The 25,719-nt window shown below is 36.9% G+C and overlaps 1 protein-coding gene across 1 annotated transcript in view; it reads left to right on the top strand.

Annotated features, from left to right (window-relative positions):
* The first annotated feature begins 659 nt into the window (after nucleotides 1-659).
* Nucleotides 660-25,719, top strand: part of LOC122788621 (protein transport protein Sec24A-like) — a 233,140-nt gene continuing 208,080 nt past the window's right edge. The window contains exons 1-2 of the mRNA XM_044055520.1: nucleotides 660-753; nucleotides 16,060-16,238. Of these exons, the coding sequence (XP_043911455.1) occupies nucleotides 681-753; nucleotides 16,060-16,238 (252 nt within the window). The 5' untranslated portion in view covers nucleotides 660-680. The remainder of the gene's footprint in view (nucleotides 754-16,059; nucleotides 16,239-25,719) is intronic.

Below are 25,719 nucleotides of genomic sequence, written 5' to 3'. Positions count from 1 at the left end.
ACATTCACATAGGAAGTAAAGCCACTCGCACCCCCCATGCAAAGGGTCTTGTCCTTGCATCCTCTTAGTTAATATTATCAAAGACTATCAACTCCAAAATCACTGTAGCTTGACAAAATATACATTTCCTTTGTGCTGCTTTATTTGCTGATTCTTATTTAACATGATCAAATCCAAAGTTACTGTACCTTGAGGAAAGGTTACTTTCCCCTGCACTGCCCTTATTTGCAGAGAGTACATTTTACAGTGAGTCTTACAGATACAGCCATCACAACCAGTTTATACTACCATGTTAAAGAGACAGCCTAATTGGCAAACTTCAGGAATGCACTAAAAACACATGACATAAATAGAAATAACAAAAGTGTTAATAGGTTTGTGAAGAATAATTGCACTGATAGGACATAACATGAGTTACAGTGATGGTTTCCTGAAAATGCATGATATTTAAACAATCATAGCCTAGTTTTTCATTTTTGTAGTTTTTGTAAGTAATACATACGTGCAACACAACACAGCATAATTGCCATTGTACTAATGTTGCTGTGTGATAAGTGGTATTGAAGTATATCTCTTCTAATATCATTCTGCAACTTTGAGGGCAGTCTTCTACAGTGTTACATTATGTGTCCATTTTTGTAGGGGAACGACGTGTTCGTGTCCAGACATCCTGTTTGCCTATGGCAACTTCCACCAATGATGTATATTCTGGAGTAGATGCTGAAGCTATTATTGGAATGCTGTCAAAAATGGGTAAGATTCTCTACCTACTATTAATTCTGAAAAGTATTAAGGTATTTTCAAAATGCATGTTTGACAAGGCCATCACTTACTTAGGTAAGAATGTACTTATTTGCCATGTTGATTAAATTTGTGCCTACAAGCATCCATAACGGCAGGCTAAAAAAAAATATTTGCTGCCCTGACCTTTCACAAATACTCCTACTTTTGGTTTACTATGAACTTGGCAGTCCATAGGATTAAGTTGTCTAAAATAATTTGTTTTTGTTTCATTCTGCAGTGTGAGCCAGTATTTTACTATGCTTTCTGTAAATACATTTGTTGTGCTGAAGTTCTTATTTCACATTTGCTGTGGTTGTAGTGGATTAACACTTATTTATTACTGTACAGTGCCTGCCACTCAAGACATTCTGAGGGGGGATGGAAGGGGGAAGGGCAACTGAGAGCAGTGAATTTTGAGAGCTCCATAAACTAGTATAATAATAGAGGAAAATGTTATTATTTTCGAGTTTAAAACATCAGAAATCTATAGATAAACTACTAAACTACATAAATATCAATTTTGGTGGAGATATACAAAAATTTTCCTGTCAAGTAACTTGGAGATATATTGAATCACTGAATATGAACAACTCATGGAATTCTCACCCAGATGCTGCTTTGAAAAAAGAACGGCAATTGATGACATCTACCTTACAGGAACTATCTTTGAAGATGGATGGCTTTAAAAATGACTTAGAAAACCTGAAATTCAATTCTCAAAAACAGACTGATACTTTTAAGGAACTATTACAGCAGCACCATGCAAAAATAACAAATATAGAGACACCCCTAAATGACATTGAATGTTGACTCAAAGTGGAAGAATTCCAAAAAGAATTTCTGCTTAAACAGAATGCATGGCTGTTTAACAAAATAGATGACTTAGAAAACAGGGAAAGGATAAACAACATAAGGATCTTTGGTCTGCCTGAAAACACTGAAGGAGAAGACATTATTTCATTCTTAACAACCTGGATTCCTGAATTTTTAGACTTGAAAGAGGGACTTTCACTTGGAACTGAAAGGGCGCATAGAACACTGAAGAAACCTGCTTCTAACTCAACAAATACTCCACCTAGATCCATAGTTATAAACTTTCTTTCATTTCTGGACAAGGAACTAATATTAAAATCTGCTTGGAGAAAATCACCCTTAAAATACAATCAAAGTCTGATAAGGTTTGACAGTGATTATTCTTCCAGAATACTAGAACAAAGGAAAAAATCTGGCCAATAATAAAACTGTTGAAACAAATCAACATTAAAGCACAGCTGGCCTTACCAGCCAAGATAAAAATACTTTTTGCCAATGAGATGAGAACCTTTAATGACTTAGAAGAAGCTACTATATTCATAAAAAAACAACAACATAGTGTCTATCCCAGAAGAATGGGTGGCCCCTACTCTTAAATAAAAAATAAATAAATCCTTGGACTGATGCTAGAAAGAAGAAACAAAAAACTGATCCCAAGATAGCTGTCCCAAAAAAATAACTCTTACAACTACATCTCTCAAAGTATCAACTGATATGGTACATAATTTGTCATCTGTTTTTATTTTAAAAAAATGGAGTGTTTCTTAAACAACTTAGAAACAGTAATGATTTATTCAGAATGTTCAAAGAGTCCAATAATTCTTCACAAACAACGGTAGGTCAAGATGGGTTACTATTTACATTATATATATAAGCCAAACAAAGCAACATATAATACAAACATAGAAGTTTCTCTTCCCTGCTTGAACTCAATGAATACTTATCTTGTTATTTTTTCATTGCTTTTACTTATAATAATTTAAGTAATTAATTCAACTAGGTGCCATTCATCAGAGTTCATGCTCAAATGTAACAACTTAACATCATATATATATAATAGCAGTAACAGTAGAGTGTTTTGAAAAAAAAATGCTGTCATGGAGACTAATGCCTTCTTCAGTTAAAGTATGATTTAGAAATGTCATGTATATCCTGGTTAAATATAGTAGCAAGCTCTTAGTACAAATGTCATCATTATTCTGTCTAAATATACTTAATATCAATTATGGCAGGTATCACAGCTATGAGTGCTGTTTGAGCAATCCTGATATGGTGTGCATAGATGCAGGTGTGTCTGGCAGCTAGTACAAATGTCATTATTTTTTCTGTCTAAACATAGTTAATATCAATTATGGCAGGTATCATAGCTTTGAGTGCTGTTTGATTAAGCCTGACATGGTGTGTGTGGATGTAACTGTGTCTGGCAGCTGTTGTATATTGCCGTTTTCTCCTCCGGGAAGCTGTGGGTTGCAGCTTGTGATAGAGGTTTACTGATGCTTGTGTATTAGGAAGAGACATTTGGTGTTTTAGCTTGGATCCAGGGGAAGGGGATGGATAAAACTGTGATTTTGAATATTTTGGAAGAGAATAGTTTGTTTATACATCTGCTGAGCGAGAGGTGGGAAGACTGGAAGAATGTGTTATCTCTTGTGACGGCTTGTTGGGAGGTTTTTTTTTTATTTGTCTGCTCTCCGTTCTTTTCCTGGCTGCTGCCTTGCTGAAAGGGAGGGAATTTAGGCTTGAAGTTGCAGTAAAGTGAAGCTTTGCTTCAGGTGCATTGTGAGCTTCTGGTGTGCAGTACACAGGCACACTAACAGAAACAGATGCTCCTAGGTTGCTATGGTAATGGAGACAGAGTGACAATAATGCTTAAAGGCTCTGAGGAGCCTCCGGGAGGATTCTTGGCAATGAAGTTTTTGGCTTAAAAATATATATATAATAAAAGGGCTGTTTTAAACCACATGTACACATATTGATGGTCTCCCGACACTTGCTTTGTTTAAGTTGATTCTTGATAAAATAAATAAATAAAATAATAAGTGCAATTTTATATTTAAAATGCATTTTGGTATAAACACATTAAGGACTTACATAAAGAGTGGAAATCTGAGTTATTGTGAAAGAGTAAGAGCACTTGGTCTTGTGCAGTACCCTTTGCAGTGGTCTGGGAGGTGAGCTTGCTCGCACGTGTTGGGCATATGGGTATAACTGATTCTAGGGGTGTTTGGGGTTGCTGAGAAGTGCTAGAGAGTCATCAGATTTCCTTTGTGGAAATATCTGTGGGAATGGAAGGTGTGTTGAATGGTTCACTGGCAGAGTGGCCACTGCATGAAACAGGCTGGTAAAACAGAACAAGACAAATATTGGTTTGGATATTTTAAGAACAGCCTGGAAACATCACATGAACTAGTGAATGGTATTCTGGCAAAACTGGATGGGCATTGTTGCCTGTGCTTGAAGTACTGATATGTGTGTATGTAAGGATGGAAATATACTTATAACAAATAAGAAACTAGAAGGGTCTCATAATTTAAAGTCTATGGACTGTATAAACATGCTTGGAAGGAGCTAATAATAAGAATAAGCATTACAGCTTGTGGTCTCTCAAATAACTAAGCAACAGCCAAAAAAAAAAAAAAAAACAACACACACACAATAGTTATGTAATGTATGATTTTAGTAAATCTAGACATAAAATATATAATTGTCATATAAGATGAAGCAGTCTGCTGAATTTAGATATTAAAGACAGGATTTAATAGCATGGGCTTGTGTATAATAACACTGCTGTCTTAACTTACCATAAATGACATACACTACAATGAACATCAAGGGGAAGCATGGTGATTTTCTTATATAAGTAAATATGCATAACAAGTCATGTAATTGCTTTAACTTGAATTGTAGTTTTTGTAACCCATCTTGACCATATATAATACTTAAGTGGTCACCAAGGTAACTAATGCTTTATACATGAAATCAAACTGACAAAGTTGTTCAAGAGAAATAATAGAAGCCTGAACTTGAAATGCCACAGAATGTAACAATCATATTCTGAACAAATAGTATTCAATTGACAATAGACACTCAGTTTAATAACATGGGCTTGTGTATAATAACACTACTGTTTTAACTTGTCATAAATGACATGCACTATACTGAACATCAAAGGGAAACATGATGATTTCCTCATATAAGCAAATGTGCATAACAAGTCATATAATTGCTTTAACTTGAATTGTGGTTCTGTAACCCATCTTGACCATACATAATACTTAAGCCATTACCAAGATAACTAATGTTTTATACATGACATCAAACTGATAAAGCTGTTCAAGGGAAATAATAGAAGCCTGAACTAGGAATGTCACAGAATGTAACAATCACATTCTGAACAAATAGTATTAAATTGACAATAATCATTCAGTTTAACCTTTGCTGATTGTACAAAATAAAATGTTGCCATTTAAATCTAAAAGCTTTCGGTATATGCCATAAAATGGCAATTTATAAATATGGAAAGGGAATTTGTAATCATTAATCACAATAAGTGAATTTTGTGTTTTTAACCTATAATTTCACTCATTTTATAATAAGAAATGACAGATGTGAAAATCCTTATGTGTAGGAAATGGGGGGAAGAGGGATGCACTGATAATTAAAGTGCACTAACTTTCATCAATGTTCACATAAAACAAACTTGATGCTTTAAGTACTTTAGCAACAAACAAAGTGATTACTTAAATGCTGGCAAACAATGAAATATAACTTCTGATATATCCAGTAAAATACATTGTATTATAAACATTAGGTATAAATATTATTACCATCTATTTATATTAAGTAATACATTTTGAAAGCCTTCATCAATAAGGGTGAATATGTTAAATAACTCTGTGCTATAATCTTTTACTGAGGTTTTATATATGATACATCCTACTTTACTATGATTGAATTGCTTGTCATCTATCTTTCATGTAAATATTAATTGCTTATACAATAAGTAGACATTTATATTGTATTAGAATTCTGTCTAATCTACAATAGTACTATATCTGTTCAAAATAATATAAATATGGTTTATTCCTATTACAAATATTCTCCATATGATAATTCAATTTATGGAGCTCAGATGTTCTGGATTGTCAAGGTGTGAGTGATAATCTGATGGACTTAGGTTTATCCATCATATTACAAATGATTTTCATTCCATGGCTAGTGCAGATCTTAGTTTTATTAACATTTATTAATTTAAATTTATTTCACAAAAACGTTTTTAGTATGCCAGACCAAAACATTACTTTACTGGTAAACACTCAAAGTTTAAAACTGATAATTTCCTTTAAAAACTCAAACATATACTTTATAGTTATCAGATGAAAGTGTTTAACAGTCACAATAAAACAAGAAATACATAGTCTAAATAACCAAAGATGGATTTAACTTTAGTATCTTTAAATACCAATGGCTTAAAGAATCCTAGCAAGAGATCAAATCTACTGAAATATTTAAAACTGAACAAAGTACAAATTGTCTTCCTTCAAGAAACTCATTTCAAAACAAGTGACAATTACAAATGGAATCCTAAGGAATATATGATATTGGCGCAATCCACTTATAAGACAAAGGCAAAAGGGGTAACAATTTTATGGAAAACAAATGTGATTAACCCAGAAATCATTTATAAGTATGAAGATAAAGAAGGCCTTATGGCATTAGTAATAGTTAAATATAATAACATAATATGGACCCTAGCCAGTCTATACTGGTTCCCAGGCATTGGAACAGGAAATGTTAAAAAACACTTGGATTTCATTTCCAATAATTATAAAGGCAAGTTAATATTAGGAGGAGATTTTAACTGTATATTGGATATTTACAAAACTACAAATAAAAGACCACTGCCTACATCTGCTGTATCAAAAGCTTTAAGCAAGTGGGTAGAATCATTTCATCTTGTAGATACTTTCAAATTTAAAGAAGATAAATCTTTGTTGTTTTCCCATCAAGATCACAGATTTGGTACACAAACTAGACTAGATCAAATATTTGCTGTCCATGACTTACATTCTAAAATCATTAATTTCTCAATCACTCCCTGCCTCTTTTCAGACCACAAGTCATTGATACTAAAACTTCAAAATGGGTACAAACCATTAATCTTTAACTCCAGAATTCCAGCGTATATAACTAAAATTAAAGAGTTCAAACCCTGGTTATTATCTGAATTACAGTTCTTCTTAGATATTAATTACACCACCGAGATAAATAAAATAATGATATGGGACTCATTAAAAGCTTACATATATGGTAAAACCCTAACTTGGTATAAAAAAATCAGAGAATGGGATTCTGAATTATTAGATCTGCAATCCAAACTTTTGTCAGTAAAAGCTGAAAAAAAATCAAAATCATTTGGAGATGAAAAAGAAAATAGAAGTATTAAACAATAAATACAACAAAATTATAACACATAAAACTAGTTTAGCTTTAGAAAAACTAAAAATTAAAACCTTGGCCACTTCTCCCAAATATCTACATAATGCATCCACAAGAATCAAAATACAATCAAAGCTAATAACATTAAAATATCTTCAATGAAAAGAAAGGAAAAAATGTCTTGGATATAGGTGACATTCTTGATACCTATAGAAATCACTATATGGAACATTTCCAAAAAGAAAATATAAATATCAATCAATTAAATCTAGATGAAAACTGTTCTAATATAAACAACCCAGAAAAATTAAAGCTAGAGCTGCAAGAACCCATATCCTACAAAGAAATTACAGATACAATAAAAGAGGGTAAAAATAATAAAGCTCCAGGTATAGATTACATTATTATGGAAGTATATACATTTTCTTTCAAAGATACTATCTATCTTCCATAAAACTCTATTAGAAATTCAGTCACAAGCTTTAATACCACCCTCTTGGAGATATTCCTTAATCACACCAATCCTAAAGGAAAACAAATCCCCAAACCTCTGTACCTCATACAGACCTGTATCATTATTAAATAATGACTATAAGATATTTATGACAATATTAACTAACAGAATGAAAATACCACTATCCAAAACAATAAATAATGATCAAACTGGATTTATATATTATAGACACATGCATGACAATATTAAAAAGATAATTTCTCTTATAGATTATGTTAATAAAGAAAATAAAGAAACACTCATAATTGGCTTAGATATAGAGAAAGCCTTTGATTCCCTAAATTGGGACTGTTTATTAAAAATCCTAATACTATTTGAATTTCCTGCATCCTTTGTTCATCTCCTAAATATATATATATATATATATATATATATATATATATATATATATATATATATATATATATACAAATAATTTAGCGATTGTCAAGTTAGGTCCTTTTACCTCTGAATCTATACATGTGTCAAAAGGCACTAAACAAGGATGTCCCATGTCACCAATTCTATTTGCTCTGGCTATTAAAATATTGGCAGATTCAATTTGTAACAATATAAAAACCAAAGGCATAGATGTTTATGAACAATACAATTCTAAAGTAATGTTATTTGCTGATGACATATTACTAACATTATCTAATACAAAAGTGACATTAGAAGAATTAGATATATTAATTGACAAATGCTTTATGACTTCAGGACTCCATTTCAATAAATCAAAATTTTTATTTTTAAATAAAAAAAAAGAACTGCAGACTAAGGGGGATCACATCATATGGAAACAAGAATCTACCTTAAAATATCTAGGAATTGAGTAATGCAAGGATAATAATGAATTAGTCTCAAAAAGCTACACTAATATCATCAACACAATGAAAATGGAACAAAATGATATTAACATTTGAAGATAGACTACAGTTAATAAAAAATGTTTTTCTGCCCAAGATCCTATATATAGCCTTGGTAATAAACTGTTACCAGAAAGGTATATACTTAAAGAAATAAATTCATGCCTAATAAAATTGTTATGGTTTCCCAAAAGAAACAGAATAGCTTTAATACATCATATCAGACCATGGAAACAGGGAGGATTAAACTTGCCTGATATAGAAACATATAAAAACATCAATATCTAAAACAATCTCAGATTGGATAAGTCCAAATTACTCTGCAAATTGGAAAGAATTACTAACTGTAATATCAAAAAATGAATTTGATTTACAAAAAAAATGTCAAATAACACATAAAAACAATTTGCCATGGCACATATTATGTACTAGTATGTAATATAACATAGCTAAACCCACTAAAACTCGCATGATTAATTATTACATTGAGTCATTTAGGAAACTTATTAATGCAAATATAGATTTAAAAGTCTGGTTTGATCTTTCAACACTGATCTAATCACAAAGAACTTTCCTCATAAAATATATAGAAAAATTATTAATCCCTGGGAACAGAAAGAATTTGTTGGCTCCAATGTATCAAAGAACTAAAAGTTTTAGATATGCAAGTAATAAAAACAACATACAGAATTTTAACTTTACAGAGTATTCTGTCATATTCGCAAGATTTAAGTAGAACAATTAACAATTCTTCATTTAAAGAAATACCTAAATTTACAAAATACATACATGAAATCATATATAATGATTTTGATATCGGAAACAGTATTTCAAAATTTTACAAAATATTGATAAAATATAAAACAACACCCAAAACCTCATATTGGAAATATATAACAAAAGGACAATCAATACAGTTAACCGAAGATATTAAAACAAATATCTTATTATCGATAAAATATGCATCCTTTACACAATACTGGAAAGTTTTTAATTGGAAATGCGTGCACAGAGCATTCTTAACCCCAGACAGAATCAGTAAAATTAGTTCTTCCATAAAAGGAATATGTTGGAGATGTGAACAAGTACACAATGCAGATTAGAACCACATTTTCTTTGATTGTGTTAAAACTAAGCCATTTTGGAATGGTATTAGTAACTTTCTACAAGCTTTATTTAATGAAGCATTTTATTTAACCAATGCTCTTGTATTATTAAATGTGAACGAAGTTCCTCATTTGAATAGGTCAAACATGTATCTAGTATGGACTATACTTGCAATTTCAAGGAAGTAGACTCCAAATCAGACTTCATACCAGTGACAAGTGGAGTACCACAGGGTTCAGTCCTGGGTCCTCTCCTGTTTGGTATCTACTTCTCTGAAGTACAGACTAACACAGAAGGTCTTTGGCTAACTAAATTCGCAGACGACTGCAAACTAGGAGCCATAATTGAAACTCCTAACGATGTGGACATTCTACAAAAGGGCCTCACTGAGACAGATGCCTGGTGTCAAAGACATGGTCTCAAGCTCAATGTCAAAAAGTGCATTGTCATCTCCTTTGGTAAAAATTCTGTACCCATGAACTACCACATAGGCGGTAGTCTACTTAACACCGAAAGTGTGATAAGAGACCTTGGGACACAGGTGGACAGTAGTCTCTCCTTTGCTAATCACATTGCCAAAGTGGTCAGGAAATCCTTCTATGTGGCACACCTCATCACAAAAGGTTTCTCATCCAGAAAAAAAGAGGTCATTGTTCCCCTCTACTCATTAGACCCATTATAGAGTACAACGCCCCTTTTGGTATGTACCTCACAAGACATCTACAACAACTGGAAAGGCCGCAAAAATACCTCACAAAGACGATTACTGGCCTCAAACAGATGCCTTATGCAGACCGTCTCAAAAAACTCCAGATTTACTCTGTCGCATATCGCCTACTCAGAGGCGATCTCTGCCTAACATACAAAGCTATGTCAAACCCAGAGCTGTTGGACATGCTCCACTTAAAGAAATCCCAATCCCTCCGAGATACACACTCTAGGGACCTAAACCTTGTCACCACAATAAACAGAACATGCTAGAGGGATAGATTCCTGTCCCAGAGACTTCCCATACTCTGGAACAGACTACCTATCTATGTCAAACAGAGCTCCTCATTAGCACTCTTCAAGAAAAATTTTGATGATTGGATGGGTAATAGGAAATTCACCCCAGGGATCACTTCTGTGGTTCTGCTTGACAGGGGCACAGGAAAATAATTTTCTTGGGTGGCGAAAGCCAGGGTACATTTTTGGCTAGGCTTGTATAGGCCCTAGGGCCAATAGCCTAGTACCTACCTATGAACCTATGAAGTGTATAACAAGAAGATGGAATACAAACACAATACCAACTTTGTAAGACTGCTACAGCCTACTGAACACCACAGCCTTATTGGAAATGAAAATTAAACAACTAAGAATTTATCCAAAGCCATTTATCAACAAACCTTGGGGAAAAGTCTTATTGTTGATTGACACTATACAGTAATAGATCAGACACTCTGATAATGGATTGGACATACTTATAAAGTAACTGCATACATTAAGATCTGTTATAGTGTCAGGCCAATGTAAATTGTGTACATAGCTATTTAAGATGTTATGTATAAATACTATGGAATTCATTTAAATGTATTTGAAAAATAAAAACAAATTTTGAGAAAAAAAAAAACCTTCTGAAAGAAACTCCTAAATGAAAGGATTAGGTCACCCTCAGCCTCTGACAGGTTTAATAGCCTTAGGCTTTTTATATAGCTGTGCTCTTAGGTGTTAATATTTTTTTGGGGGGGTAAAAAAAAATCCCTGTATTTTTCTAGCCATCACATGTAATTGATTCCCCATACAGCTATACTTTACTTCAGCTTGGCATGTGTAATATCTTGTGATGTAGCAGCCCTTTAGGTGATCTGCTATAATGAAACATTACACCTAACACGTCGCCTAATTCATAGTGCTGCGTAATGTCCATTGAAGCCGATCCCATTATCAATTCATATTCCAAGATATTCACAGCCACAAATGTTTCCAAAATGTAAGCCCTCAGTACTGAATCATGTACCCCTTGCATGTCCCCAAATATCCTCATTTTAGTCTTTTCCTCACGGTTTGATGCTAAACACCTGTGAACACATTTTTATCGTTTTTGTGGGGTGTCTTCAGATTTATTACGTGTTATATTAATTATGATAATATCATCATCTTCTTTCGGCTGTTCCCGTTAGGGGTCGCCACAGCAGATCACCTGTTTCCATTTCTTCCTGTCCTCTGCATCTTGCTCTGTCACACCAACCACCTGCATGTCCTCTCACCACATCCATAAACCTTATCTTAGCCCTTCCTCTTGTCTTGTTACCTGGTAGCTTCATCCTTTGCATCTTTTTCCCAATATACTCAGCATCTCTCCTCAGCACATGTCCAAACCAACGTAATCGTGCCTCTCTGGCTTTGTCTCCAAACCTTCCAACCTGGGCTGACCCCCTAATTACTTATTCCTAATCCTCTCCACCCTCGTCACACCCAGTGCAAATCTTAACATCTTTAATTCTGCCACATCCAGCTCAAACTCCTGCCTTTTTGTCAATGCCACTGTCTCCAACCCATATAACATAGCTGGTCTCACTACCCTCTTGTAGACCTTCCCTTTCACTCTTACAGGTACTCGTCTGTCACAAATCACTCCTGACACTCTTCTCCACCCACTCCATCCTGCCTGTACTCTCTTCTTCACCTCTCTTCCACACTCACCGTTACTCTGAACTATTGACCCCAAGTATTTAAACTCATCCACCTTCGCCACCTCTACTCCTTGCATCCTCACCATTCCTCTATCCTCCCTCTCATTCACACACATATATTCTGTCTTAGTCCTGCTGACCTTCATTCCTCTTCTCTCTAGAGCATATCTCCATCTCTCCAGGGTCTCCTCCACCTGTTCCCTATTCTCACTACAGATCAGAATGTCATCTGCAAACATCATAGTCCACGGGGACTCCTGTCTGATCTCGTCTGTCAACCTGCCCATCACCATTGCAAATAAGAAAGGGCTCAGAGCTGATCCTTGATGTAACCCCACCTCCACCTTAAACACATCCGTCACTCCCACTGCAGACCTCACCGCTGTCACACTACCCTCGTACATATCCTGTACCAGTCTTACATACTTTTCTGACACTCCTGACTTCCTCATACAATACCACAACTCCTCTCTAGGCACCCTGTCATATGCTTTCTCTAAGTCTACAAAAACACAATGCAACTCCTTCCGACATTCTCTGTACTTCTCCATCAACACTCTCAGAGCAAAGATCGCATCTGTAGTGCTCTTTCCTGGCATGAAACCATACTGCTGATCACTAATCATCACCTCCCTTCTTAACCTTGCTTCCACTACTCTTTCCCATAACTTCATGCTGTGACTGATCAATTTTATCCCTCTGTAGTTACTACAGCTCTGCACATCACCCTCATTCTTAAAAATCGGTACCAAAACACTTTTTCTCCATTCCTCAGGCATCCTCTCACTTTCCAAGATTTCATTAAACAATCTGGTTAAAAACTCCACTGCCATTTCACCTAAACTCCTCCATAATTAACATGTGGGATGCTCTTCCTTACATTAGGTCTTTGATGTATGGGGAAAATAAGAACAGGCCTGATACTAATGTGTGATGGTCTCCCCAGACATAGCTGCATAGGAGTGACTACGTTATGGTTTGCCATCAAGTTCTACATTCGAGCTACCAATTTCTAATCCAGCTTTACAAACAGTTGCTACTGTCCAGCCTTTGTAGTCTTCCCTAACACTATGCTCTGATTTATACTTTCAAATGTCTTTCTAATATCTAAACAGCTTGTGTCTACCTATAGACCTTGATCTGCTGCCAACTGATGGTAAACTCTGCATTACTCAAACCCACTCATAGAGTACTGCTAAATTATTTACTGGTATCTACTGAAACATCATTATGTTACAAATAAAGGACACCATCTAAAATCCATGTATTAGGAAGTAATTTCTACCATGGTCTGGGAGTAATGCGAGTAGCATATTTATCATTATCGCTTACTTTTCTTAATGATATGACCAATTATTTTAAGCAACAAAATCAAAAATTTTTAAAATATTGTCTAAACATAAGGTGATTTGTTTTGATTGGATTCAAGAATTCCTGGTAAATGAGCCTAAGCCTCAGATCTTTTATGTATTACATAAATGAGTCGAACTGCCTCCATGAAGGCCCATATTTTCTGGTCAAGGTTCCTTTACTGAACTCCTGTCTCAGCTTCTTAGTTCATGTCTAAAACCCCTTTTGGTGCATATTAGATCCAAGCTGCAGAATACCACTGAACTTTTCCAAGTGATCTCTGACATGACAGATGAGTGGCAGTGCTATCTTTGCAACATGGACATTAAGTCATTAGATGCACCATAAAGGGGGAGCTACAGACTCTGAGATTTTGGTTGAATTATGCTGACATTTATTGTTGTGAATTCAATCACTTTCTATCAGAATTAGTTGAATTGGTATTAACCAAGAGCACTTTTTATTTTAAAGGTGAGTGCTATCTACAATTAAGATGCACAATGACAGGACAACTTTCACCTCCCAGTTATGCTTATTTATCTATAGGATATTTGGAACATATGTATATGTATGACTTGAGCAAAAATATAGAAATATCTTAATTTCATCATTGGATCTTTTGAGGCATTTCCTAGATGATAAATAGTTAGTCTAAAAGGGTAATTCAGAATTGTTTACAAACTGAATTTCTGGATGTTCTGATAACAAAAAATGCTAGATGGAAATTTACATATGACTATAAGTAATCATTCATCAAAAATACTTATTCGAGGGATGATAGTTGCCACCCCAAACATTTGATCATTAATATTCGCCCAATGGTCAGGTTATCAGAGCTAGACACATTTGTCACTTAGATACAGAATTCTACAGACTATCTTAAAGACTTGGAATTTATATTTATATTTAGGGGTACAACACACAAAAGTTAAAGCTGTAAGGGAAGAGTATCAGCTATGTCTAGAGGTGGGGATCAATACAAACAGTAAAAACCTGAGTCCAGTACACAGCTCAGATTTAATAATAATAACAACAACACCTATTTATTAACTAGGTAGGCCCACTGGGCACACAGTCCCTTCTCAGGGGTGACCCAGGAACAATGTCTTGCTTGTGCTCACACAGCAGGCAAATGAAGGCTGAGGGAGTCAAACTCTGTACCACAAAAACATCAGCTTGCAACCTTAACCTTTGTGCCAACTGCCAAAACTAAACTTACCTCTAATTTTGGGACTGACATGATTAAAAGCCAGTTTTGTTACATGACTTTTTTTTTAATTAATACAATTAGTGATAAATGTATATTTAGTTATAGAAGGGAAAGACATTTAAACATTTCGGCATTTAAATATAGGGGCTTGAATAAGCCAGTCAAAGTCAGCCTACTCAAAGGCTGTTTTCCTTCTGGGTATTTTATGTTTAGCATATATGTGATCAAAATGTATGTTTTGCATCCAAACATACTACAGAATGGTAAGATACTTATAAGTTCATGAAATGTGACACCAAACAAGTAGTTTATCTGGTAAAGTGCATATGTGGTGCCTTTTAAGTAGAGAATTTAAATGCAAGTGTGTTTGTAAACCTCTTCTTTATTATACTGACGGGCCTGCTTCATTGAGTTAATCCATTTGCTGATTTTTTTTCAGTTGAGTTTCTGAATAAATTTATTTAGCACCTCGTTGCTGTCTTTTTTGCATCTTTACTCAAAAAGTGCAACGTCACATTTTGCAATGTTATGAGTCCCTGCATAGCAAATCTCAACATTGTGTTGTGAATCAGTTAGTGCAAAGTCACCAGGAAATGCATATGCACTGTAGCAAGACATCACAGGCATGCAGAAGTGCTCATTCTCAGGGGGTCCAACAAACATGCATTGCACCTTGTTTTCTGACCAATGTGGAGGTGATGTTAAGGCACTAAAAATCTCTTAAGCCCTGCAAGATAAGGGCTGTGATCTCTTGACTCTGTTCTGTCTTTCTTGGTGTCTGATGACATTGGGGTTTGGGAGGAACAGATGGTTCAAATATGGGATAAGGACTTGATTCCAATGAGGAAGACAGGGGCCAAAAAGAATGACAAAAATATGCTGACAAGGGCATGCTTAATCAAATGACCAGAACATGGGGTCATACACATAGAGCTAGCAGGTGGAGGTTAGGAAAAATAGATACAACTTCTCCCCTTTACTAATTTGGTGATTTAGATGGGTGCCTGGTCTCCTAATTCTCCATGTCCACCTCCTATCAGTATATCACATTTCAAGATCGTTGAATAAAACTATTACATTGGGTCCTGCGGAGACTACACACAGGAGTCATGGAGAACAAATGAACCAATTTGGGGAAAATGGTGCTAAGAGGCCAGAGGTCAGGTGCAAAGTGAAGCCTTAAAACAAACATATTAAGAGTTGTTGGGTTCATATATTCTGTCAATGTGAGCTGCAATGTATTTCTCTATGTGCTTATTAATTTATTTTTTGTGTGCACACAGAAAAAATAATATTTGCATTTTCTCATTTTTTTAACCCTGACAGCTGTTGAGATTTCAGTTGCAAGTAGCACAGTCTGTGCAAAGGAAGCAGTAATCAAATCCATCTGTGACATCCTGTCTCAGCACAGAGCCACCATTTCAGAGCATCGGACCAGCAGAGCACTTGTAGTGCCCTACAGTTTACGACATCTCTCCCTCTATGTCCTTGGACTGCTGAAGCAGGTAATACATTAAGCATGCTATAGATTCATAGATGCATAAAGCTTACAAGGCGAAGTCAGTCCATGGACCATAATCACATTGCCAGTTACCACCATCATAGGGAACTTCCTGTCTCTAGGAAGGCAAAACAAGCCAAGCTCAGGATGAATTTTCAAGCACTCATCCAATTGTCAAGGTTTGCCTTAAAGACATTGAGGACATTCCTCTGTTTTATGTAAACAAGGGACTGTTCCAGACAGGACAGAAGCACTGAATAATAAATATGTCCCTCCATCATGTCTTATTTACTTGTTGATATAAAGTCTTTCCTTGAGTGTTTGTCTTTATGGAGGTGCAGGAAATCAAGGAGGATTAGAGCTTTAACAATTCAGAATGCTAGGCATAAATCACCATAAATCACCATGCAGGAGTATAGAAGAGACAGGCTACAGGGACACAATTTCAATCCTGGCTTGACAGCTGAGGTTCTTTGGGCTGGGATTTTTGTTAGGAACCTCTGGGATATTTGCAGATATGTGATGTGTTCTGACAGATACATACCCAGAGTGGAATTGTGTTCTATAATTGATCTGATCATGACACAGTATACAGAAATAATAATTTATTTTGACTTGGATGAGATACTTTTAATTATGAATGAAGCTTGATAGAAGGATTTCCTCACTAAACCTAAATTTTCTGTAACTACAATGAACCCTCACTGCAAAAGACCAATGGTATTCCCTTATGTATTATTGAACACTATTGTGCCTTATGGTACCTATGTTTCCCACCTGCTTGAACTACCATGAACTGCATATAGTATTTTATGGGAGAGGGGTCATAGAGACCCATGAACGTGTCTCAGTGAACCCTAGAGGTCATAGCAGATAAAATAAGTTACCATGAATTGAACATTAGCATCTTCATTTAAAATATGTGATTTACTAAGTCACATGTGCAATTAATTCTGGGTTTATTTTGAATGATAAACTGCATTAATGCATGTATGATTAAAGTGGAACCAAGTTTAAGAAAATAATATTTAAAGGGAGTATGGACTATGGCTGGTACAGTAGCAAACTATTTGACTTCAATATATGATATTTAACAGCAAATATAGATTCATGAGGGCCAGTCAGGATTTCAACAGAATACATGTGTACAAATATTACAGGCATGGACAATAATGTCCTTCTAGCCTGCCAGTATACCAAAAACAGTCATGCCTACAATAAATGTCCAAGTTGTGTTTAAAAATATATAAACTAGTGCTAGATTTTATATATAATAATATAGTCTATTCCAGGCATCAGATACTCTCTTAGAGTACCAATTGATACAACTCTCATTCCGATAAATCTCCTACACATGTTGTCTGATGATTCTCTGTTAGTCTTTGATAACCAACAAAAACGTACAGCCACCAAAGCCCAGACCAATAAAATCAAAATAAAATGATTGGCAATCCAACAACACCAGCAGTGGTAAACCAACACTTTAAGAAAATAAAATAAGAGTACAATGATAAGCGCTTTTGTCTCGTCAAGGAAACTTCATCAGATAACCAAGTTACATCACTTATTACCTTAAATACCCTTCATCATCAATCCATTAAGCAAAATATCATTAAGCAAATTGACTAAAAGTTAACCCTCAAACTGCCAACATCATAGCAATTTTGTAAAAGCACCACTTAGTATAACTTGTAAAAACTAATTCTAAGTTAAAAACTGTGAAACTGTAATAAAAGGTCCACAGACCAAAAGATTAATTTAAATACCATAAAATAACCAAATTTTACAAGTTGTCATACTATCCATCTACTGTCCTTACACTATAGCTGCCTTCTATAGGCTTAAGAGACACATATTTGTTGAGCCCAGGGGGAAAATAGCTTTTAATTAAGCTGACACATTAATTCTTTCTTTAGTAAGGTTAGTTCCCAGTCACCACCAGTGGGATTGTGTTTTATGATGTCAATAATCCCAAATCTAAATTTTGTGAAATTAACACATACCTTAAAGTGTATAAAAAGAGCACTGGGCTCCTTTTTATACTTATTGCATATAGATGTTCATAAATTCTCTTTTTTAAAGCTCTCTTGGTGTTGCCTATGTAAAAGACAGAGCACCCTTCACATTTAGCCAAATATATCAAACTTATGGAGCAAGAGTTACCATTTCTAAAATCAACTTTGCTACCCAGACCATTTTCCAAAACCATATGTTCACCCCTTTGAATAAAAGAGCATTGCTTAGACCTACCACATGGTGTTGTACCCCTTCTAGGACCAATAACATTTGACCCACCTGCTTAAAAAATCTGTTTGAAATTTCTACCTGTTTTGAAAATGAACTGGGGCATTTGTCTTGCTACTTCATATATATTGTTATTAACTTTAACAATATTCTAGTTTTTCCTAACAATGTCCTGAATATATTTGGCATATTGATTGAATTCATCAACTAAGGCATTTTCATACCTCACTTCTCTACTAGACAGTTTGGGCTTATCCAAATCTATTACCAAAAGTGGTTTAAATTTTGTACCCCAACCTTGGTGCACTTGATGATTCTAATCAGCATCCTATCTGGGTAGCCTCTGTTTAAAAACATCTCTTTAACCTTAACCAATTCTGCCCCAACATCTTCATAGTCAGATGTCATTCGGGCAATATGGATGGCCTGCCCCCTAACCAAGTTCTTCTTCTGGGAAAGTGGATGGTTATTTGTGAAGTGTAAATATCCATTATAAAATGTTTCTTTTCTAAAAATATTTGATTTAAAACCTCCACTAGTGTGAAAAATGGTGGTATCAAGATATTTGATACAATCCCTGTTCCAACTAGAGATGAATTTGAAATTGTCAGAACACCCATTCAAGTAAACCATGAAATCATCAATACCTCCCTCACTCACATCCCACAAAATAAATATGTTATCCAAAAATCTGACATACAGATGTATGAAGTTGGAGAAGGGGCTGTTGAAAATATATTCCTCTTCCCACCCTAGCATCACCAGGTTAGCATATACCGGGGTACATGCTGCACTTGTCACTACCCCAGTGACCTGTTGATAGTACTCACCCTGAAAATGTTAAAAATTATTTTCCAGTACCAATTCCATTAATTCACTAATTAGGGAGATAGTCCCATTGGGAAGTGAAGGGTGGCAGTGAAGTGTGTCTTGAAAGAACTTTAATCCCTCATTCTTCAAAAATCTGTTGGCAGTTTGAGGGTTAACATTTAGTCAATTTGCTTAATAATTTGATGCTTAATGATTGATGATGAAAGGTATTTAAGGTAATAAGTGATGTAACTTGGTTGTCTAATGAAGTCTTCTTGACAAGACAAAAGCGCTTACCATTGTTCTCTGCTTTATTTTATTTTATTAGTGTCAGTTTACCATTGCTGTTGTTGGATTGCCAATCATTTTATTCTGATTCTTTGATAACCCAAAGAATTCACAGAAGTAGTTATCACTAAATGGTCTATATCCCTGCATAGAATTTCCTCTTAAATGCCTATATGAAACAGTGTACAAGGTTAGATATTTTAAACTTTCACCTCTATAGATGACCATGGTATACCTCCACTGTAGTCTTTCCACCTGGCCATGCTTGTTTTCTCATATCACATTCTAGTTTCAGTCCAACTGACAAATAATAATTTTAGACTTTATAGATATATTATACAGACTATATTTTCATACCGACTATTAACAAATTGGTTGATATGATCAGAAAAACTCAAAACTTGTATAAAATGGTTTCCTTTTGTGCACAACATTTTGATATAAATTTATTCCAAAATTTGCCTGATCTTGTCTCATACTATGTTTCATGTGTATGCCCAGTCTGTTGATTTCAATTTTCAAAGTTAGAGTTCAACCTTTCTACCATTTCTTATATATTTTATTTCTTAAGTATATTGTTCTTATGTAACTATATACTTCTGAAATTATATGTTTAGATCTTAAAATTAATTTTTTTTTTAATTGTTGCATTCGATTTCCATTTCAAAACAAGTCACACCCCGGGATTCATGAAGCTTGCGCCAGGCGCAGGCGTAGGGTAGGTGGTATAACGCCAAATATGGCTGCCGAGTGATTCAGGTACGATCCAATTCCACGTGCACTACCAGCATACGTCAGATCTGCGCAGCTCTCAGCTCATGTATGCTAATCACCCCATGTGCAGTAGTGCAGCATGCAAATGAAGGTACATAGCGATTCATGAAGTGGTCCAGGCATAGCGTAAGCATACAGAAATGTAAACAAAAAAAAACGGTTTACATTTTTCCAAACAGAACAGCGGAGCCATGAAAGTGGACCAAACTTACGTATTACAAAGTTAACATATGCCAATGGCTAAATATACAGCCAATGGCATAAAAAAACACACACAACACATAAAAAATAACATTTAATGTCATGGCCACACTAATGCAAAGTACAACCGCAGGGCATGTGTGCAAATGGGAACACAAGGAAAATATATACAGATGTCATAAAATTGCAATGTAACACAAATCATGATTTCGCCATAATAGTCAATGGTATGCATGCTACACCACAACCAAGGTGCAAGGGTTGCTAAGGGTCTGTGACTGTGTTCGGCATGGTAACTATGAATTAGTAGTCAATGCCATGCAAATGAGGCAAGTAATACTAAATCGCAAACGTCCCGCCGGCCTAAGGATGTACCATACGGTGCAGCAGTACAACACCGAGGAGTTGACTGGAGGTATACATGACATCAGCAGTGGGGTATGCCACCGTAGCTGTAAGCACATTGGAGCATTGCTAATCTGGGTTGCCCATTGCTATGCAAAGCCGCAGGATAGGGGTGTGGATGTAGCCATAGCTTTGCTTAGCTGAGAGCACACATGGTGACCAAAAGCGCATGTGTACATGGATGACAATGCACTCGAAACCTGGTAAATGGCTGCGCGTGGCGCGCACCACAGCTGAAACAGGAACATTACGGGAAGACAATAAGAAAATGCTGCAGTAGTGTAATTGGAGTACAACTGAGTAATTAACACCTATTAACTCACAGTGGGCCATTGACGGTAGCTAACAAGGCTGCTAGTAGCAACCTGCAGAACAGGATAGGGGAGGTGCCGGATTGCAAAGAAAAGAGAACTGTCACCGCAGAGCAAAGCAAACCTGCAGTAGATTGGCTATAGAACACATTTCACAACACAATCCTGGGTTGGGAAAGTACAAAACAAGAAAGCAGGCTGCTGGATGCATGCCTGATAATGGGAGGGGAATCATTATGAAAAGTAAAGGCAAGGGCAAGAGGTGATCCACGACAGCTAAATGTAATTCAACACCAAAGGCACCACAATAGCAGTACCTGTGGTAAAACACATAAGTAAGATACCCTGCAGCTCTGATTGTACATACACACCCTATGACATCATCAGTGTTCAAAGCACAATAGTATAAAGTGTGAAGGCATCTCACACACACTCGTGTATTCCCAAAAACAGCACCATCAGTGTAAACAGATGGGGAACTTTTACAATGTACTTGGAAGCTGCCATAGTTGTGATTAATCACCATGTGTTGGAGAGTGAAGGTGGCGTGGAGGATGATGCTGACAACCACCTTAGGCCCTGGAGGAGAAGAAGAGTGTTCAGACCAAGGGTAACCTATCAGGGGCTAGATGATCTGGAGATAGTAGAGCGTTACAGGGTGGACAGGGACATCATACAGCAAATTGTTGAGCTGTGCCAGCCACGCCTCAGAGCCAGAAACAACAGAGGGGAACCCATCCCAGTGGACACGAAGGTATGTGTAAGCTTGAGAATACTAGCCACAGGTACCTTTCAAAGGCCAACTGGAGATATCATGGGGATCTCACAGTCATCAGCATCCAGGGTACTCCACCATTTCCTGGATGCCATGTTACCACATGCCAATGAGCATATATACTTCCCCCGAACTCAGGAGGAGTTGGCCAACAATATGTGCCTCTTCCACCGTGTGGCAGACTACCCGGAGGTACTGGGTGCAATAGACTGCACGCACATACATATCAAGTCACCACCCGGTGAGCATGGTAGGCACTACATAAACCACAAGGGATACCACTCCATCAACTGCCAGGTCATGTGCAATGCCCAGGGCATTATCACGGATGTGTGTGCTGGCAGCCCTGGAAGCTACCACATCTCCCACATCTGGCATGCCTCACAGTGGTACCAGGCATTTGTCAGGGGGGACATCCCATATGGCCACCTTGTGGGGGATGATGGCTATGCACTGGAACCATGGATGATGACTCCCATAAAAAATGCACACAAACCCATGCAAGAACGCCATAAGGATGCACACTCACAAACTAGAATCATCATAGAGCATGTGTTTGGGATGCTGAAATCATGGTTCCATTGCATGGACATATCTGGTGGAGCCTTGCAGTACTCTCCAGGCACGTGTGCCCACATCTTCATAGTATGTGCCATGCTACATAATATGATCCTGCGGAAACAGCTGCAGCAGGGACATAATGGTGAAGGCCCTCACAGCCCACCACAATTGCCAAGAGCATCACAGGCACAGAGGGATTCAGACCACGAACACCCTGTGCCAGCCCCAGTAGGCAGACAGAGGTGTGCCTAATATGCCCATGCCTTGGCAAAGAGGGAACGTATAGCACATACACTGACAGTGTAGGCCCCTATGGACTGACACAATTCTCCACCTGCACACACAGTAAAATGGATGGCACATACACACGACCACCTGAAAATTGTCATGTATAGGTGGTCTACTGTGTGCATCCTACATAGGCAGCCCTCAACTATTGCACACACAACAGCTATTGGTACAAGGTAAGTCAACACCTGAACAGTAAATTAAGCTAACAGCATGTGTTGATACTGTATGTATAGGCTCTCAGATACATCAGTAGGTACATGCCTAATTGTCAGAGGCCATTCATCAGCCTAGCCAACATGTGTCTGCTGTTGCCACCCCATTGATTAACTAACTGTCCCTCTGTGGAACAGAGCCAATTGCGGGATCCCTGGGATGTAACCATTGTTCCCCACCCACTCTGCAAGGATTCCCTGGTGTGTTAATGAGGGGCTCCATATAATGTAATCAGGTATGTAGTTCCAAAGCATTGGGGAGTACCCATGACAGGTATCTGTAACCCCAGCATTCTCTGGTTAAGGTTGTGGCAAGGTGTAGCACATTACAGTGTGTGGCTCACTGTGACATGGATTCCCATAGCTGGAGCACATCCATTAAGCATCACTTGGACATACCATTAATAGGTATCATCCATATGTAAACTAACTGAGTTACACATTTGTTTGCAGTATGGAGGAACAGCCGTAGTACAGTCCACATACTAAACACCATAACACTTGTACATATCCCAGATGCCCCAGTGGTAAAGCCACTGACTGTCTCATGCATGTTCCCGGTTCCATGACCTGCAAGAGCTGTTACGTAATTCCGATGTCCCGAATAATGGATATTGGATGCAGGTCATTAGAGCACGTTTAAGCACATGTTAGTGGGTTTTTGCGCCGGCAAGTGCTGGTAAGTGTTGTTTAAACATGACTACACGAATATGCACAAAACAGGTCTAAGTTTTGCTGAATATCGTGCAGATCGTGGGCAAAGCTGGCCAGAACTGCTGAAATTTGCGTTATTCACCTTTGTACTAATAGTGCCTGCTCTGAGAGGTAAAACGACCACTGCCAGGTGTAGAACACACAACCATGTACACAATCACCTACCACTAAGCTACCTGAGATGTACCAATGGCAGGTGTGTATTGTGACAGGTTAAAACACAAAAGGGCAGAGTTCGGGAAATAATATACACCACCATGGACCCAACGAAAGGTATGTTCTCTCTCTCTCTCTCTATATATGTATATATATATATATATATATATATATATATATATATATATATATATAGCTAGAAAGGGTGATAGAGAGATATATGTCGATATATACGGATATACATATATATGCAAATATATAGATAGGTTAACAACATGTACACAACCATGGAGGTACATATAAATAGGATACTACCAAATACCGAATGCTTTACATACTGACACGCGTAATCACGAGGCTTAAAGACCGAAAGACCACAGTACCGGAACACTAGAACCACGAGTACTATTAGCACGATGTTAAGGGACATTTAGTTAGTGCTTCTGGTACTGCGGTCCAGGCAGGTATTGTGTTTAAGTGTGTTTTTGATTGCTGTAGTGTGTGTAAGTGTGTGTTCTGAGTGCAGTGTGTGTTTCCGTGGGACTGTAATGTGTGTGTGTGTGTTTGCTTCGTGTGTCTGTTTGTGCTATCTCGGAGGTAGATTATTACAGTAGGTGTGGTTTGGGGGGCACAGCCACCCACATGGGGTGTGTATGGGGCATGGCCATCTGGCCATACGTAGTGTAGGATGGTTTGTTTGGATGTGATGGGTAGCAGTGTGTCTGTGTGTGCATGTGTGTGTTCTGTGTTTGTGTTAGTTCCGGGAGTTTGACTGTCATGAGTTTGAGTGATCAGTATTGTGGGGTTTGGGAGTCTGTGAATGGTAATATGGTTGTTGGAAGTGTGTGCATTTCTGAATCCATGGGTATGCCGTATACAGCAGTTGAAGTCTTCAAATATGTGCACAACATGGACCATAGCAATCACACATTCCACCACGACCGAACATTATGAACAAAGGATATGGAGATTATATTATAGCAATAACCCACGCCTGGGTGTGGGTAATGCTGGATTTACCCTCAATTGGTGTGGTTTGGTCATGATGGCGAAGCCCAAGTGGCCAAACAAAGACAACCATGGGTAAATCCAGCATTACCCACACCCAAAAGTGGGTGATTGCTATTATACAATGACATTATTTAAGAAAAAAAGATTCTTCTTCTTAAATAATGGCATTGTATAATGCCTCCTTGCTGCCCTTCCACAGCTGTCTGGTATTCTGCGGCAGTTCTGATGTGCTGTGCATGCATATGCTTACGAAGTACATCAGAGCTGTGGCAAAACAATGGAAAGTAAGATCTCTGTTGCTTTTTACAAAGTAGCAAGACAGCTTTAAAAAAGTTAACGGTACCGCGTGATGCGCATGCTTACGGTCTCAGAGCTATGTTAAAAAGTTTAACATAGCAGACACTTTAAAAAGCAATGGAGAATCTCTCCGTTGCTTTTTAAAGCTGTCTCGCTATGTTAAATCCTTTAACATAATGAGACAGTTTGTAAAAGCAACAGAGATCTTGCTTTCTCCGTTGCTTTGCCCACAGCTCTGATGTACTTCGTAAGCACATGCATGCAAACATCAGAACTGCAGAATACCAGACAGCTGTGGAAGAGCAGCAAGGAGGCATTATACAATGCCATTATTTAAGAAAAATAATTATTTTTATTCTTAAATAATGTCATTGTATAATAGCAATAACCCACTTCTGGGTGTGGGTAATGCTGGATTTACCCATGATTGTCTTT

The sequence above is a fragment of the Protopterus annectens genome, chromosome 14.part0 (genome assembly GCF_019279795.1).
Source record: "Protopterus annectens isolate FY-2018-M chromosome 14.part0, PAN1.0, whole genome shotgun sequence".
NCBI lineage: Eukaryota > Metazoa > Chordata > Ceratodontiformes > Protopteridae > Protopterus > Protopterus annectens.
Note: the sequence above shows the minus strand (reverse complement) of the source record. Positions and strands in the feature narration are given on the sequence as shown.